Genomic DNA, 19,296 nt, shown 5'->3' with positions numbered 1-19,296 from the left:
TATTTCTCCATGTATAAGACACTGCTGTGTATAATATGCACCTTTATTTTGGGGCCTGAAATTTGAAAAAAAAAAGTATTCAAGTCATTGTACTCAAGTTTTATTCATCATAAACTTCATACAACTCATCACTGTCAAAACTGCCATCCAAAAAAAAAAAAACCCAATAAAACTCCCATCCATTATTAGCTTGTCCTCATCTGTGTCTGATGACAAATTACTGTCTTCATATATTGCGCCTTGTCTTCAGTTCCATTTATGGCATTTGAAATGCCACACTTCTTAAATGACTGGACAACAGTCTCAATCTTGGTATTATCCCAGGATCTTTTCATGCAGGTATAAACTTCTCCTATAGTTGGTTTCTTCACTCTTCCTGCTGGTGTCAAATTGTCCCCAGCAGACTTTATCCATTGGTTCATTTGTCTCTCATGCAGCTTTGAAGGGTTTGTTAATGCTGACCTCATGTGGTTGGAGCTGGGATGTCAAGCCTCCAGGTATGACGGCAAGTTTTGTTTTATGCTCTGCAGCAATCTTCTTTGTGTTTTTTGTTATGTGTGCCCTAAACTGATCAAGCACCAATAGGGCAGCTTTGCGTAAGAGCCCGCCTGGTCTCGTTCTCCAAATTTTCTCAAACCAGATCTTCATCCCATCCTGATCCGATCTACCCTTGTCATGAATGTAGACAATCACTCAAGGAATGTCCTCTCTTGGCACTGTGTTTGTGTTTGAAAATCAGCATAGGGGGCAGCTTGGTTCCATTGGCACCACAAGCTAGAACAACTGTATAATGGCTCTTTTCATGTCCACTTGTCTTCACAGTTACAGTTTTCACCCCTTTCTTTAACAACAGTTCTGTTACTTGGGACATCAAATTGAAGGGGGACTTCATCCATATTTGCAATCTGCCCCAATTCAAATTGATGTGTCTTCTGACATTGAATGGCAAAACAATGAAATTAATGGACCTTCTGCTCAGAGCTTTCAGGCATCTTTTGGGCAAGTCTGGTGTGTATACGCATGCTTAGTCCATTCATTTCATGAACCTGAAGCACCAATTGTGTCCTCCTTTGAAATCAGTAATTTCTTTTTCGTCAGCAATTCTTCTTGCCTCATGCTGAACCATCTTTGTGGACACAAGAATTCCAACTGCCCTTTGCTCTTCAATCTATATCTTCAACTCCCTCTCTAAATCAGGCCATTTTGCTGACTTGCCTCTCATGACCTGCCATGGCGTTTTCAGTAGGGTTTCTTCTTCCCATAGACAGCCTTGGATTGATTTCTCAGTTGGAGGAGGGCCAAACTTACGTTCAGGGCCAATTTCCATTCACTTTTGCAAACTAGAACACTTATCTTGAATTCAACACTGTACAAAAATCTTTTCTGAGCCATTTCTGGGCAGAACATGGCAAAATGTAACCTACGGTAATATACCAATAACAAATGGGAAACAATGAGCTCAATGAGGACAGGCACAAAAAAGCAGAAAATGCAAGTAAAAATATCTACAACAATAGTGCAAAAACAAGTGCAAAAAAGCAGAAAATGCAAGTAAAAAAACTACAACTACTGTATAAGGTACACCCAGATTTTTTACCTCAAATTTTTCAAAAAACGGTGTATAATACATGGGGAAATACAGGTAAATCTTGAAGTTCTTCCTACCCCCAACGCAAGGAGAGGAACAGAGTAATTATAATAGAGGTACTAGATGAGCCACACAGTTTTGATTTTTAAGTATAATTGGTAGAGAGACTGTCTGAAAGTATGGGCCTTAAACCTTCCTTATACAATTAAGACATCACATCTCTGAATAGGTTAGGAGTATTCCTGTGACACTAAATCAATTTTCAGGAGTAGACTTTCCAAGAATTCTTAAGGATAACATTAATGGCAACTGCTTCCTAGACAAGTGGAGAATGTCTAAATGGAACTAAGTTAAACAATTTGATGATTCTCTGTCTCTCTCCTTTCCTCCAACTCTCTCTTTCCCCTCCCCAAATTCACAGAAAAAAAACCTCTTTTTAATGTCATGTAGATTTTCTTGGGGAATAAATAGGTAATTTCACCATGACTGCATGCTAGCCTTTATTAGAAAGATTATTAAAGACTTCCTATTAAAATAATACTGAAGGAATAAAGGGGGGGGACAAGAAAAAACTCATGGAAATAAATAAATAAAACTGAAAGAATAAAAAGGTCTAAGTTGCAAGGAAAACAGACAGGAAAGGAGGCAAGAGCAGGAAAAGGTTCCAACCAAGTTTTGGAAGCAGATTTGTAAGTGGTAATTTAGCTGCAGTCTGATTATGAAGCTCAATTCTGATCTGTCCCAACACAAGTTCTGCATTTTTATGAAAAGTATCTTGCCATTCATTCATAGGAAAGCAGTTAATGATCTGCTGCATTTACAACTTCTTATATGAATAAACAAACATCTTTAACAAGCACCAAGAATAAAAAAAGAAGTGTTTTATTTCATTTAAAAATAAAATGTAGCCCTGGCTGGTTGGCTCAGGGGTAGAGCGTCGGCCTAGCGTGCGGAGGACCCGGGTTCGATTCCCGGCCAGGGCACACAGGAGAAGCGCCCATTTGCTTCTCCACCCCTCCGCCGCGCTTTCCTCTCTGTCTCTCTCTTCCCCTCCCGCAGCCAAGGCTCCATTGGAGCAAAGATGGCCCGGGCGCTGGGGATGGCTCTGTGGCCTCTGCCCCAGGCGCTAGAGTGGCTCTGGTCGCAACATGGCGACGCCCAGGATGGGCAGAGCATCGCCCCCTGGTGGGCAGAGCGTCGCCCCTGGTGGGCGTGCCGGGTGGATCCCGGTCGGGCGCATGCGGGAGTCTGTCTGACTGTCTCTCCCTGTTTCCAGCTTCAGAAAAATGAAAAAAAAAAAAAAATAAATAAATAAAATGTAGCCTGACCAGGCGGTGGCGCAGTGGATAGAGCGTCAGACTGGGATGTGGAAGGACCCAGGTTCAAGACCCCGGGGTTGCCGGCTTGGGAGCAGGCTGATCTGGCTTGAGCAAAAAAAAGCTCACTAGCATTGACCCAAGTTTACTGGCTCAAGTGGGGGGTTGCTCGGTCTGCTGAAGGCCCGCGGTCATGACACATATGGGAAAGCAATCGATAAAACAACTATGGTGTCGCAACGAGCCTGACCTGTGGTGGCGCAGTGGATAAAGCATCGACCTGGAAATGCTGAGGTCGCTGGTTCAAAACCCTGGGCTTGCCTGGTCAAGGCACATATGGGAGTTGATGCTTCCAGCTCCTCCCCCCTTCTCTCTCTCTCTGTCTCTCTCTCCTCTCTCTCCCTCTCTGTCTCTCTCCTCTCTAAAAAAAAAAAAAAAAAAAAAAAAAGAATAAAAAAAAAAACACAACTATGGTGTCGCAACGAAAAAACTGATGATTGATGCTTCTCATCTCTCTCCGTTCCTGTTTGTCTGTCCCTATCTATCCCTCTATCTGACTCTCTCTCTGTTCCTATAAAATAAAATAAAAATGTAGATGTGCTCATTTCAAGTAAAACCCAGAAATGACTATTTGTATAGCAAAAAGAAATAAACATCACTGACCAGGCAATGGCATAGTGGATAAAGCATCGGAGTGGGATGTGAAGGACCCAGGTTCGAAGCCCCAAGGACACCCACTTGAGCACAGGCTCACCAGCTTGAACGCAAAGTCACTAGCTTGAGTGTGGGATCATAGACATGAACCTCTGGTCGCTGGCTTGAAGCCCAAGATCACGGACTTGAGTCCAAGGTTGCTGGCTTGAGCAAAGGGTCACTTGCTCTGCTGTAGCCCCCTGGTCAAGGCACATATGAGAAAGCAATCAATGAACAACTATAGTGCTGCAACTATGAGTTGATGCTTCTCGTCTATCTCCCCTTCCTGTCTGTCCCTGTCTCTCTCTCTTGCTTAAAAAAAAAATCAACATATATGTACAATAATTCTGTTAGACCTATGTATTTGAGACAGATCATGTTACCAACAAAGAATTTTTTCAAACTCTTACATATACAAAACTGTGTCTCAGGCTAAATTTTTTCATACACTCCCTTGGTTTATGGTTTTAGTAGCTCTACTATACAACCTTGTTAATAAATTTTCATACTGCAAAAGAAAATTTACTAACTTTAAGTTAAATTTAGTGAGCCTACCTTTAGAAAAGTTAAAACATAGTTATCCCTTGCCATATCATGGTTCACTTTTCAAGGTCTCACTGTATCACTGATTTTTAAGTTGTATATATGTAATTTTGTATCGCGAATTTTCGCTCTATCGTGAAATTTCGCAGTATATATTTTTATATATTTTTATTTTCATTATTTCTGCGATAAAATTTAAAGCATTTTATAGCCTAAAAAATTGAAAATATAGCCTGACCATGCAGTGGCGCAGTGGATAGAACGTCGGACTGGGATGCGGAAGACCCAGGTTCGAGACCCTGAGCTCACCAGTTTGAGCGTGGGCTCATTTGGTTTGAGCAAAGCTCACCAGCTTGGACCCAAGGTCCCTGGCTTGAGCAAGGGGTTACTCAGTCTGCTGTAGTCCCATGGTCAAGGCACATATGAGAAAGCAATCAATGAACAACTAAGGTTTTGCAACAAAAAACTGATGATTGATGCTTCTCATCTCTCTCTGTTCCTGTCTGTCCTTCTCTATCTATCCCTCTCTCTGAATCTGTCTCTGTAAAAAAAAAACGCACACACAATTGAAAATATAAAAAATATTAATTAAAACATATTAAAATATTAAATCAAAATAAAGTCAACATATATATAAATAATAAAATAAATATAAGGTTGCTACTTCACGGATATTTGCCTATCACGGGGGGTTCTGGAACCTAACCCTCGTGATAGATAGGGACTACTGTATTAGACTTAAGTCAATTATTTAATCAAAATGTATTGAGGCTGCCATATGGGTTTTAAAATTTATTTTAAAAAGGGATCAATTTCCAGAAAGGTAAACTAAGATTAACTATTTTTCCTCGAAAGAATTAGAAAGGAAAATACACAAAGTGAATAGGCTTATAATAATTTGGCCAAATAAAGTGATCCACAGAGAAATCAATCTGTACTCAGAAAAGGTTCCCTGAGAAATGGAAATTATTCCGGGGGTTTCTCTAGAGCACAAAGATTAAGGAAAAACTGCTCTAGAGAGGTTAACTGGACAGGCTCTGGACTTAAGGACAGCAGACACATTCTTAGGCATGATATACAGTATGTAGAATTCTTCCCTGGAAAAACTGGCCCAAGAGAAGAAAAACCTTGTATTTAGTGTATTTGCATCACTATTTTTTTTAATTCCTTTTAGAGAGGAGAGAGGGATATATAGAGAGAGAGGGAGAGAGAGAGAGAGAGAGAGAGAGAGCGCGCGCACGCGCGCTAGAACGGGGGAGGAGCAGGAAGCGTCAACTCCCATATGGACCTTGACCAAGCAGGCCCAGAGTTTTTTGAATTGGCAACCTCAGCGTTTCCAGGTCGACACTTTATCCACTATGTCACCACAGGTCAGGCCTGCATCACTATTCTACTGTAAAATCCTCCAGTCTACCAGTGGGACTCAGACAGAACAACCATAAAGCATTTGTTTCTTATTTAAACATTAATACAAAATTAAACAAAGTTTCCAACATGAAAGACAAATCTCAAGACAAAAAGAGCTGTGAGGACAATGCAGAGGACAAAAGAAAACTTTGAGGGTATTTATCTCTTTATAGTTTTATAAGACACTGACGGACCTGGACTGTTGACTCAGTGGTAGGGCATGGGCCTGGCGTCTGGATGCCTCAGGTTCAATTCACAGTCAGGGCACACAGGGGATGTGACTGTCTCCTTCTCTGCCACTCCCCCGCCCCCTTCTCTTCCGCTCCCACAGCATTGTTTGACTGATTCAAGCGCACTGGCCCCAGGCACTGAGGATGGCTCCCTAGAGCCTCCACCTCAGGCACTAAAAATAGCTCAGTTGTGGGCATGGCCCAAGATGGGCAGAGCATCGGCCCCAGGTGGGGGTTGCGAAGTGGTTCCCAGTCAGGGTACATGCAAGAGTCTATCTCATCTCCCCTCCTCTCACTTGGGAAAAAAAAGAAAATAATAATAATTAAATAAATAAATAAAATTTAAAAATAAGACAAACATGCTACTTTTTTCTTCATGTAGTTTGGAGATGGAAGTAGCTGACTTTTCTCAACTTCCTTCCCCTTCTATTGCTGAACTGTCTATCCTCTTAATCCACCCTTACCTCCTTCCCATCCTCAAAAAAAGAAGTATTGCTTAGAAGAGCCATATGTATTTTCCGATGGCTTTAGGCGACCCCTGTGTTTTGGTCGTTTGACCCCCGCCCGGGTCGCGACCCACAGGTTGAGAACCGCTGGCTTAGAAGTTTATTTCCAGACTCTATCATGTGCTGGGTCCCACTTCCTCATTTCCATGACCTTGCTATATGCTATATTTACTATTTCCATCCCCTCTCAAACTTGCCATCCTTCATTTGTGAATCCTTTCCCAAATCCTCTAATACATGCTGAAGTTTTTCCCATCCTATAAATCAGTGGTAGTCAACCTGGTCCCTACCACCCACTAGTGGGCGTTCCAGCTTTCATGGTGGGTGATAGCGGAGCAACCAACCAAAGTATAATATAAATAAAAAGATAGATTTAATTATAGTAAGTTGTTTTATAAAGATTTATTCTGCCAAACTTAATGAAAATCCAACATAAAGTACTTGATAAGTGATTATTATTATATGCTTTAACTTGCTGTAACTCTGCTTTATAAATTTTATAAAGTAGTTACTTCCCTACTTTATAGATCACCATTACTGTGGAACCAGTGGGCGGTTAGAAAATTTTACTACTAACAGAGATACAAAGGTGGGTAGTAGGTATAAAAAGGTTGACTACCCCTGCTATAAATAAACAGATAAACCTTAGCTCAACAATTCATCCTGTTTTGTCACTTTTCTTCCTTTCAGTTATATGAGTAATTTAAACTCCATAACAATAATCTGTAACCATCCCCTCTACTCCCTCAACCATCACTTCAATCTCATTTGTGCAGCCAACAAACTACTCAAACTATTGTCTCAGAAGAAATCATCCAACTGATCAAAATGCCATATTCAAAAGGCTATTCTCCAGACTAGCCTACTTGTTCTCTTCACAGAATTTGAAAATCTTTACCATCTCCTCCTTGAAATCTGATCTCTTTTGGCTTTCTCAACACTATTTTGACCATTTATCCTCCTACCACATTCTCAGGCTTCTTCAGTCTTTTCTTTTTACACTTAAATGCTTGCTTTCTCCCAGTGTTCTATCCTTCCCAACATCAAACCCATCCTAGTGATTAGTCATTTCAAGTACTGCGCACATGCAAACGCCTAGCATAAAGTATATGTTAAATGAGTCCCAATTTTTGTCCAGAGTTCAAACTATACCCAAGTTCTAAAACTGTATTTGCATAATCTAGAAAATTATCTAGATTTCCTGAGAGCACAAACTAAATTTGTCTAGAACTAATCTCATTTTCTCCCCCTAAATTTGCATTCCCTACTGTGTAGCTTATGTACCACCATCCAAACTATTTTTTTAATGTTTATTGATAGCCCTGGCTAGTTGGCTCAGTCACAGAGCATCAGCCTGGTGTGTAGAAGTCCTGGGTTCGATTCCCAGTCAGGACAAACAGAAAAAGCGACCATCTACTTCTTCACCCCTCCCTCCTCCTTTCTCACCCTCCTGCAGCATGGCTCGATTGGTTCTGAGCATGTTGGCCCCGGGCACTGAGGATGGCTCCATGGTCTCGCCTCAGGAACCAAAATAGCTTGGTTGCAAGCAACAGAGCAGTGGCCTCACATGGGTAGAGCACCACCAGTAGGGGGCTTGCTGGGTTTATCCCGGCCGGGGCACAGGCGCAAGTCTGTCGCTCTGACTCCCTGCCCCTTACTTAATAAAAAATGTTTAGAGAGAGGTAGGGGGGTTGCGGGTGAGAGAGATGGGAACATCAATCTGTTCCTGTAATGTGCCCTGACTAGGGATCAAACCAGCAATGCTTTCACTTCAGGACAATGCTCTAACCAACTGAGCTATGCAACCAGGGGCACCATCCAAACCATTATACTCAACTCCTCCTTTCTCAATCTCAATATCCAACAGGTTACCATATCACAGTTTCCTCTATCCTTTTATTTTTGCCTTTTATCCTTTTAGATTACCACTGCATCTAAACTCAGGTGTTCAACACTTTTGCAAATTACTCTCCTATTTCAAATTCATACTCTACTCATCCTAAATATATATAAACTCTATGCATTCTAAGAATGTAAATACTACTACTAATGAAAATTTTGATACCTAAACAATTAGATGATAAATATGATATAAAAAGAGCTAACAATGAAAGATCCTGTACCCACACAGATATTACAAGGATTTTATTTTTCTAATAATCCTCTGTTGTTAAGTACTACTAATTAGCATCCTCTTTCTACAGGTAAAGTCATTTTGCTTAAGTAAACGACTAAGTAAGTGGTAATGCCAAGATTTGAACCCTGACAGTCTGGCTCTAGAGCTATTAACCACAGAATATATTCTATTCAAGACCATTGCGAAAACTCATCTTTCTACTCTTTTTCTATTGCTCCGTCTTTTCTCCCCAACAGCCTATCCTCTACATTTTAAGACACATAGAACTGAATATGGTATGTATCTCTTCACATCTCTATCATCCAAGTATAAAGTTCTGTTTCTTTCTTTCCAACCCAAATCAAAAGCCATCCCTCTGATAGAACTTCTATACCCATTCCCTATAGAATTCATTTTTCTATAAGCCGAGTACTTATCCTATTATATACCTATGTACCAGTCTTATATGACCGCTTTCGGAGTCTCTGGAGTTCCCTGTTTCTTTCACATTTCCTTGTATTGCACAGTTACTAACAAAGTAATCAAAGCTTACAGAATTGAACTTAATTAAGTGTAAATTCTGCTAGCCAAAATGTACAACTGATAGTAAGGTTCTACTTTACCTCACCTTCCACTGGAATATATAGATGTTACAACCAAACAGATTCCCTTAAAGGTGTGAAATTAGCAGTTCTTTAAATGTTAGAGAAACACTGAATTATTAAAGCCGTGTACTTCACAAAGTACTAGAAAGTACAAGTCTAAGATGTCACAAATATTAAGTTCTGGTACCCTACTTGCTCTTGATTATTAGTCCAGAGACATCTATCTCTTATTGCTCTTGCCACTTTCCCAACCCCGATAAACAACCAAATTCACGCATAACATAATGTATCCAAAGTAAGGGGAAAATTAGCAAAAACACAACTTGCTATCAGCCACACTGCAAAAATGACTTTTACACATACTGTACTAATGCCATTTTCTCTAACGAGGAATTTTCAAAAGATTTTTCTTTAGTACATCTAATGACTTTTTTTTTAATTTAGAGTACAGCAACATCACAGTGGGTTGGAGATCGGCTTGCAAGGTCTGTAGTAGGGCCTGGAACCTGCATTTTACCAAGGATCCTAACTGATTCTGATAAAAATGAACCAGAACCACACTTTAAGAAACAGTTCTGTATATTCACAGGCAACGTTCTCTCCAATTTGAAATTTCATACAACCATGAAAACTAAGCTTATACTGGCTGGCAATTTAGGCTATATCCACTAAAACAGAAGCAAAATAATGATACCTAATAGCTAACTTTTATGATGAGATATAGTCCAAAATATTTTAAATTTTTCTTTAATGTAATCCTTACTACCATATAAAGTAGGTATCATCATCACCTTTTATACAGATGAGAAAGTTAAAGGGTCAGAAAGTTATTCATTCCCCGTATCACATGGCTTTTAGGTAGCAGAACACAGGTATTAAACCCAGCCTGTCTACCCAACACTTGTGCTCCTAACCTCCATGCTATGCCATCTCTCCATTTACATCTATTTGACATTTTACTAGGTAAGACAGAATCAGGTAAAAAGAGGAAAGACACAAAAACAAACTTTCCTTCTTTCACCATTTTATCTATAGTTAACACTGTTCCCTAGTTACCATCTCTGAGCATCTCAGTTCCTAATGACAAATTACTTTGCCATGGAAATAGCAGGCTCTGAAGGTGGAAAGTCTAAAGTATTAGTCAGGTGTATCTTGGTAAATTATCTTCTCCATTCAGTAGGTTGTCTTTGTGTGTGTGTGTGTGTTGTGTGTGGCAGAGACAGAGAGAGTAAGAAAGAGGGACAGATAGGGAGAGACAGACAGGAAAGGAGAGAGATGAGAAACATCAATTCTTTGTTGCAGCTCCTTAGTTGTTCATTAATTGATTTCTCATATATGCCTTTACCAGGGGGCTACAGCAGACCAAGTGACCCCTTGCTCAAGCCAGTGACCTTGGGCTCAAGCTGGTGAGCCTTGCTCACACCTGATGAGCCCGCGCTCAAGCTGGCAACCTTGGGGTCTTAAACCTGGGTCCTCCGCATCCCAGTCCGACGCTCTATCCACGGCGCAACTGCCTGGTCAGGCCAGTAGGTTGTTTGTTTTGTTGAAGGTTTCCTTTGCTGTGCAAAACTTATTAGTTTGATGTAAATTCTCACCAATGAAACATCTGATAAGGTGTTAATATCCAAAATTTATAAAGAATTTAGACAATTTGCCTGACTGAAAGTAGTGGAGTGGATAGAGTGCGGACCCAGAATGCTTAGGTGCCAGTTCGAAACCCAATGTCACCAACTTGAGTCTGGGTCACCAACTTGAGCACAGGGCTGCCCATGCAATCCTGAAGTGACTGGCTTGAGCCAAAGTTGCCAGCTCGACCCCAAGGTCACTGGTCCAATCCCCGGGTCAAGGCTGCAGTCAATGCACTAGTGGAGGAACAAACAAGTTGATGCTTCTCTTCCTCTCTCTCTCCCATCATCTCTCACCAAAAAAAAAAAAAAAAAAGGCCAAGAAAAAGGAGAAAAACTTCACGACAACTAACTTAACACTAGAAAAACAATCCAATTACAAAATGGGCAGAAGACTTGAATAGACATTTCTGCAAGGAAGACATACAGCTGGCCAACAGAAATGTGAAAAGATGTTCAACATCACTAATCAGAGAAATGCAAATCAAAGCCACAATGAGAAGTCACTTCACACCTAGCAGAATGGCTACCATCAATGAAACAATAAACAACAAATGGTAAAGAAAAGGGACCCTAGTGTACTGTTGGTGAGAATGCAAACTGGTGCAAACACTAAGGAAAACAGCATGGAGGTTCCTCAAAAAACTAAGAATGTAATTGCCTTATAACTGCAGCACTATTTTTTTTTTAATTTATTGATTAGAGAGCAAGAGGAAGCGGGGACAAGGACGGGAGAAAGGGGGGAGAGGGGGAGAGAAACATCCAATTTGCTGTTTCATACACTTATGCATTCATTGGTTGATCTCCATATGTGCCCTGACAAGGGATCAAACCCGCAACCCTGGCCCATTGGGACGACAATGCAACCCACTGAGATACTTGGCCAGGGCCCACTGCAGCATTATTTACAACAGCCAAGCTATGGAAGCAACTCAAGTGCCACCAAATGCATAAAAAGGCTGTGGTACATTTACACAATGGAATAGTACTCAGCTGTAAAAAAGAAATCTTACCTTTTGCTACAGCATGGATGAACCTAAAGGGTATTACACTAAGTGAAATAAATCAGAGAAAGACAAATACCATATGACTTCACTTACATGTTGGAATCTAATGAACAAAACAAACGAAAAAGAAACAGACTTATAAATACAGAGAACAGACTGACAGCTGTCAGACGGAAAGGGGTTTGGGGACTGGGTGAAAAAGGTAAAGCAGTACAAATTGTTAGTTATGGAATAGTCACAGGTGTAGATGACAGCATATGGAATATAGTCGATAATTTCATGACAACCATGAATGGGGCCAGGTGGGTACTTGAGGCATAAGGGGGACCACTCTGTAAAGTATATGATTTTCAAACCACTTTGTTATATATCTGAAACTTAATTCAGAATAATGTTGAATGTAACTGAAAATATCTTTCAGGGATGGGTGCTTGAATTACCTTATAGAGCAATTTTCAACCTTTTTTTTATCTCATGGCACACATAAACTATCAAAATTCTGCAGCACACCAAAATATATATTTTCTGCCAATCTGACAAAAAAAAGGGGGGGTATAATTTTGATTCATTCACACAGGACAGCTATTGTGTTCGCTATCGCCATTTTTTCATTTGACAATCCAAGGGAAAAGAGGTCAGTGACCCTGACTGAATAGTCAGGTATTGCATTTTTTTTTTTTTTTTTTTTTTTTTTGCATTTTTCTGAAGCTGGAAACAGGGAGAGACAGTCTGACAGACTCCCGCATGCGCCCGACCGGGATCCACCCGGCACGCCCACCAGGGGGCGATGCTCTGCCCACCAGGGGGCGATGTTCTGCCCATGGGTGTCGCCATGTTGCGACCAGAGCCACTCTAGCGCCTGAGGCAGAGGCCACAGAGCCATCCCCAGCGCCCGGGCCATTTTTGCTCCAATGGAGCCTTGGCTGCGGGAGGGGAAGAGAGAGACAGAGAGGAAAGCACGGCGGAGGGGTGGAGAAGCAAATGGGCGCTTCTCCTGTGTGCCCTGGCCGGGAATCGAACCCGGGTCCTCCGCACGCTAGGCCGACGCTCTACCGCTGAGCCAACCGGCCAGGGCAGGTACTGCATATTTTAAAAATTCTTATAGTACACCAGTGTGCCTCTAGCAGCACAGTAGTTGAAAATCATTGCCTTATATTAGCCAAGAAAAGGGGAGTTCTAGAAGAGCCAATGATTAGTTCTAACCCTGGAGGAATAAAGCAACCAGGTAGGTAGCAAAAGAGGAACAACTCTCTAAGGATCACTAACAAAGGCAACAGCATCCAGTTGACCTGACAGATACCCAGAAAGTGGCAGCCTGATCTAGACAGACCCTGGAACTTGAGTCATATGAGGTTTACAAAACTATGTAAGGTGAACAGTTCTCCTCTAAAGTAAAGATTTCTACATTTTTCACTGAGGCTGTTAAGCTGGTGTTAATTTCCCTTTAGTCTAAAGGGCTTTTCTTTTCTCTCCTTCCAGTTTTGGTCAGAGAAAATAAAGCTAATAGTCTAGTTTGTGCTATGAAGAGTTGAAATTTGAAAATTTTTGTCCCACTCTGCATCAAGACTACATAACTGGAAAGGAAACTATCAGACATCCACTTCAGTATAACTTAGGAACAGGCAGTATCCCTTTTCATACCTAGTTGAAAGTGCTGCATTAGAGGAGTTTTTATTTTCCTGGGTTTTGGGGGAGATGGGGAATGAGAAAGGTTAATTTTACAGTATGATGACTGTATGGAATGAGACAGCTAGAAGGGAGGTTTGGGCAACATGAAGAACGGACATACCAGGCCTGACCAGGCAGTGGCGCAGTGGATAGAGCGTCAGACTGGGACGCCGAGGACCCAGGTTCGAGACCCCAAGGTCGCCAGCTTGAGTGCGGGCTCATCTGGTTTGAGCAAAGCTCACCAGCTTGGACCCAAGGTCGCTGGCTCGAGCAAGGAGTCACTTGGTCTGCTGTAGCCCCTTCGCCTCCACCCCTCCCCCCGCCCCCATCAAGGCACATATGAGAAATCAATCAATGAACAACTAAGGAACCGAAACAAAGAACTGATGTTTCTCATCTCTCTCCCTTCCTGTCTGTCTGTCCCTATCTGTCCCTCTTTCTCTCTCTCTGTCACAAAAAAAAAGAAAGAAAAAAAGAATGGGCACACCAGGAGCCTGAGGTCCCTGGAAATGGAACCCTTCTGCCCTTCTAGAGATAAGAAAAGAGCACTTTTCTCCACATATTGCTAATACTTAACCCAGCTTTCTTCAGACTGCGGCTCTGCTTCAAGGGTCAAACAGTAAAAGGGTAGCCAGATTCTATTATCAGAATGTGGTCACGGCCTCCTGCCTCCATTACTACTGCCCACTTAAGCAGCTCGCCTTCCCTTCTACCTGCCACATTATGCCAGCTCCAGAAAGTTGAAATTAAAGTGAAGCAATTATGTTCACTAGATAGCTCTAAGAGTTACTTCAAAAACTAAGCACATGCGCCTGACCAGGCGGTGGCGCAGTGGATGGAGCATAGGTCTGGGATGCGGAAGACCCAGGTTCGAGACCTGGAGGTCGCCAGCTTGAGCGCGGGCTCATCTGGTTTGAGCAAAGCTCACCAGCTTGGACCCAAGGCTGCTGGCTTGAGCAAGGGGTTACTCGCCACGGTCAGGGCACACATGAGAAAGCAATCAATGAACAACTAAGGTGTCGCAAGGAAAAACTGATGATTGATGCTTCTCACCTCTCTCCGTTCCTGTCTGTCCCTATCTATCCCTCTCTCTGACTCTCTGTGTCTCTGTAAAAAAAAAAACAACTAAGCACATGCAATTTGGGTGTGCTTACAGCTAACAGCTCCCCAGGTTCTATGTTATACATCATAAAGCTACGTCCTTGATAAAATGTAAAAGATATGGTTTTCGGAGCACTACACAGCAAAGTTCAAATATCAACTCTAAAACTTGTTACCTAACCTTGCTAAAACCTACTATGAGAATTAAAATCTGAACTTGTAGGTAAATCACTCACCATATAGCAGGAGCTCAGTACCTGACAGCTATTATTTGAAAGGGAGGGGGGGAAGGTTCTAGTACTTTAAACAAGCTTAAAAAAGCATTCTGCATTGCCAGAAGATTTTAAACAGCACTTTTGCTCTCGTTATAAAACACTACTGATATTTTTCAAGGCAATTCTCTCCAACAAAAAGTATCCATTGTCTAAAATATCTGATAAAATAAATAGTAAGAAGAAAAACTCATCCTCCCTACATTTCTGCATGAACCTTTGAAATCACTTTGTCTTTTTTTATTGGGTTAGGAAGTACCATACTAACTTCCCTGAAATTTCCAGCCATTCTACCTGAAAGATTTCAACCGAAATTCTCGACAAAAAAAGACAAAGGTATATATGTTGGCAGTATTAACACATAAATTAAAACCCACCCATACCTTTCTTCACTAGATTCTAACAGGAAGTCAATCAGATGATGAATTTTCTCTATTTCCACAGTTTTAATTTCTCTATTGAATTACTCTTTACGAATGACTCCAATGGCCGTTCAGAACCTTTCCCAGAAAAGGTCTCAGGTATAGAGAAAAATAACAGTTTCTAGATCTCTAAAATAACAACAAATAGACAAACCTTGTTAAAGGATTAAAAAAAAAATGAATGGTTTTACACCCTAAACAGTGTATCAGTCTATTAGAAATTCACCCAGACCCTCAAACAAAGCTCATTAACCTTCCGAAGGAATCCTGCTTAATTTACTTCACTTCTTGCTACCCACTTATCAAGTCTTAGGAAATGCTAATAGCTCCCAGCCTCATATCTCTTCAGGGATCCAAATCTGCTATGCTGACGTATTCAGTCCCCAAAATCAGGAACTGCTTTGTGAAAGAGAAATACTTAGCTGCAGGCGTGTGCTATATTAACATTAACGATGTCACTAAAAGTGACAAACCACTCCTGGCCTTGACATCAAAGGAGGGCAAGCAGTAACCAGCGGTGGCCAGGATCCCAGGTTTATCTTCAACACGTATCAGACCAAGCACTAGGTTAGCGGGTGCACTCCCACCGCCTGGGACAAGCGTGGACCGGCTGAGGAATGAATGAATCCGGCGGGGAGCTGCGGGGCTGGCGCGGGGCAGGCCCGAGGAAGGCGGGGCCGCACCACCCGGGCCCCGCCCCCAGCCACCCCGGCTCCGCGGCAGCGCCGCAGTCCCCGCGCGGTAGCAACGCGCGCCCCGGACCCCTTCCCGGCGCCGCCTTCCCCTCGCCCTACGGCCCCCAACACGAACCTGCTTTGCAAACGGGGGCGCTCGGGCTCCTCCTCTCCGGGGAGCATCGGTTCTGTTCCGGGGACCTCCTCCGGTGCCGGACGCGGGCTGAGGGTGGGGCTGCATTCACCTCGCCAGTCCACAGGTGGGTGGGCGACGAGCACGGCGACGACACGGTGCCCAGCAGCGGCGGAGGGGGCTGCGGCCGTGGGGGGCTCCCGCGAGCTCCGGGCGTGGCGCTGGTTCCTCGCGTGGACGTCGCGGACGCGCTCGTCTGCGTGGCCACCGTGGGGCTGGTGCGCGCGGCCGCACTCCCGCCCCCGCGAGTGGGGCTCGTACTGCGCGAGGCTGTGCGCGGAGCCCCGCCGCCCGAGGGGCCTGAGGCGCCACCACAGCAGCCGCCGTTGTTGTTGCCGCCGCCGCCGCCGCCGCTGCTCCTCGTGGGGCTGCCATGTTGCTGCTGCTGCTGCTTCAGCTGGAACGGAACCGTCGCCCTCATGGGCTGCAAGCGGCTCCCGGCTCCCCCGGCTGGGGCGACCGCACCGCCCCCGAGGGAGCTGGCTGGCGTCGGGGACCCATTGCGCCTCACCCGTTGGGACATGGTCCACCCTGCCCGGTGACGGGGCGAGACGGGTGGGGGGCGTTGTTGGCTTGAAGGGAAAAAATTCTCGAGGCCGAAGGGATGGTCCCCGCGACGGGGTGACGAAGCCGGAATCCGGGGTGCGGGGGGCGACTAAGCTGCGGTCGACAGTAACGAGGTGCTGCAGCCGCCGCCGCCGCCGCCGCTTCTCCTCATCAACAATAGTGTCTCCTCCGCAGCCCCCGCCCCCCGCGGACGCCCATTGGTGTAGCGTCAGCCGCGCTCGAGCCGCTCCACCGCTCCCATTGGCTGCAAGCAGCTCGGCCCCGGCCCCCGAGGCCTTAGAGAGCCTAGCTTTGCGCGGAGACCGTCCGCTCTTTAAAGAGAAAGAGGCCCGCCCCCCGGGGGGAGGGGGCGCTGAGGAAAGAGGCCGTGTGTATGTGTAGTGTGCGCGCGCGCGCGCGCGTGTGTGTGTGTGTGTGTACACGTGAGAATTCGTACGCGCGCGCCTGGTCACGCGCGTCTTTCCCTTCCACTGAGGGGATCCCTGGGCACGCAGGCTCTGGAGTATTGCCAAAGAGAATGTCCCGAACCAAAACCGTCCCCAGCGATTTCTGAAGTCTTCCTCTCATAACTGTGTCCTTACCTCAGTATTTACTGATAGAGACCGTGTACGTGGCTTTTTTTTTTTCCTTGATCTTTTTTTGTTCTAATTCCATCAACGTTGGGTAGGGATCAAAGGAGAAGAAATTTGATCTTACTGGCATTTTGCACCTCATCTCCTCTTTTTGTAAGCCCAACAAAGAGCCAAGTATTAGAAAGATTAAAATTGTTTACTAGAATGAAGTTGTAGATTGTAACTACGAAGTCCAGTTATCATATACTATTACTAACCTCCTGTATCTCAAGTAATCAAGAATGTTTTTTAATCAGCTACTTCACAGTTACCTGGTCCCTTGGAAAAATGTCTGCTACCTTACAAGTTTGTGAAAGGCCTTAGTTTACAAAGGGGTTTATTTGATCTTCACAATCATTATTTGAGACAGAACTGGACTAGCCATTCATATTTTTATCCAGTGGAGGGAACAAGTCTGTGTATTATGAGCAAGAATTCAGGACAAGAGGCAGTAAAACTAGTTCTAAAATAACCTTAGGGGCTCCTCATCAAGACAAGAAAAAATGGTGGACCCTCACCCCACATACATCTCAGGCTATCAATTGTCTATGACCTCTTCTTTTCCCTTTACTACTTTATTAAGTAACGTACATTGTAGACAGATTCATCTGTACAAATGGGAGAATGAAAGGCACAGGATGATTTGCTCTAGATCTGAAATTCTACTAGGTCCCTGTGCACTGTGGTAGAAAGCCTTTGAAGACCTAGAGAGGAGACTGAAATCCCAAATCCACCACTTATTCTTTGACTTTTTACAGGTTAGCAGCCAGTTTCCTTATCTGTAAAATGCCGTTAGACAAGCCATCTCTTTCATCCAATTGTTGTGATTATTAACCGAGGGTTAAATGAGAATGTGGTATGCAGAAGATACTCAACACCCCTGACCTAGGCGGTGGCGCAGTGGATAAAGGGTCAGACTAGGACCCAGGTTCAAAATCCCAAGGTCCTGGCTTGAGCGCGGGGGTCACCAGCTCTGCTGCAGCTCCACCCCACCCCCACCCCGTCAAGGCACATATGAGAAAGCAGTCAATAACTAAGGTGCCTCAACGAAGAATTGATACTTCTCATCTCTCTCCCTTCCTATCTGTCTCTCTCTGTCTCAATCTCTGACACACACACACACACACACACACACGAAGATATTCAACAATTCCAGAGTCTTCGTGTGATTCACAAGTCCACATTTCTTCTTTTTGCCAACTTCCCCTCTCTCTCCCACCAACCACAAAGAGAGGCTCCAGGCCCGGGAAAGTGCCTTGTTGGCTTGTGCTCTGGATAGAACTGACATCACTCACTACTCATTCCCACAACCTAGAGTGAAGACAAAAGTAGCTACTCACTAGACAGGGTACATAGGAAACTGCTAGCAAGATTCATGCAGAAAGCTAAGGCGGATCTTAAAGCAAGAGAGAAGATAAGCCTTTAAATAAGGATTTCATGGAAGCTGATTCTGGCACTTTGTTCTGCACAAAGTAGCAACTCAATATATATTTACTGAATTAAACTGCAGGAGTTCAGCATCCCTAGTGTCTTAGGCATCCTGATCATTCACTTTTTATGTTACCTAACTAGAGACCTATGCTTTTCTAAGCTGAAATACTAATTTCATCACAGAAGTTTATTAGATCAAAGAGTTAAAAAGTCCTTGGCTCAATCATGAGTTCACCTTTTGCTTCTAGTCATGTTTCCTATAAAACCTAAAGCTCCATAGCTCCAGAAAATGCCTCTTTTGCGTCTTGACAGCTTACCTCACTAAAGCAGTTTTGGACTTAATTTTAAACAAATGAGAACATGTCAACTGAAGCAGGTATTAACCATTTCAGCCCCCTTTGTATTAAAGGATATTTATGAGGCCCTGTATAAAACTTTGAAATATAAAATCATGAAAGAATGCTTAAAAAAATGCTCACTTGCCCTGACCGGATAGTTCAGTTCAGTTGTTTAGTGCATCATACCAAAGTGCAGAGGTTGCTGTTTGATCCTTGATCATCGCATATACAGGAACGTATTAATGTTCCTTCTCTCTCTCTTCCTTCCTCTCTCTAAAATTAATAAATAAAAAATTTTAATAAAAATACTCACTTGGATACTTTACAACTTTTTGGTCTGATTTTAAGATTTAATGGCAATGCAAAAACATATTATTTACTTC

At 43.3% G+C, this 19,296-nt stretch overlaps 1 protein-coding gene across 1 annotated transcript in view; it reads right to left on the bottom strand.

The window, feature by feature from the left end:
* Positions 1 to 16,631, bottom strand: part of FAM117B (family with sequence similarity 117 member B) — a 94,018-nt gene extending 77,387 nt beyond the window's left edge. The window contains exon 1 of the mRNA XM_066280529.1: positions 15,910 to 16,631. Coding sequence (XP_066136626.1) covers positions 15,910 to 16,489 — 580 coding nt within the window. The 5' untranslated portion in view covers positions 16,490 to 16,631. The remainder of the gene's footprint in view (positions 1 to 15,909) is intronic.
* Positions 16,632 to 19,296: the final 2,665 nt, after the last annotated feature.

The sequence above is a fragment of the Saccopteryx bilineata genome, chromosome 5 (genome assembly GCF_036850765.1).
Source record: "Saccopteryx bilineata isolate mSacBil1 chromosome 5, mSacBil1_pri_phased_curated, whole genome shotgun sequence".
Taxonomy (NCBI): Eukaryota; Metazoa; Chordata; class Mammalia; order Chiroptera; family Emballonuridae; genus Saccopteryx; species Saccopteryx bilineata.
This window is presented reverse-complemented; position numbering and strand designations above follow the sequence as displayed.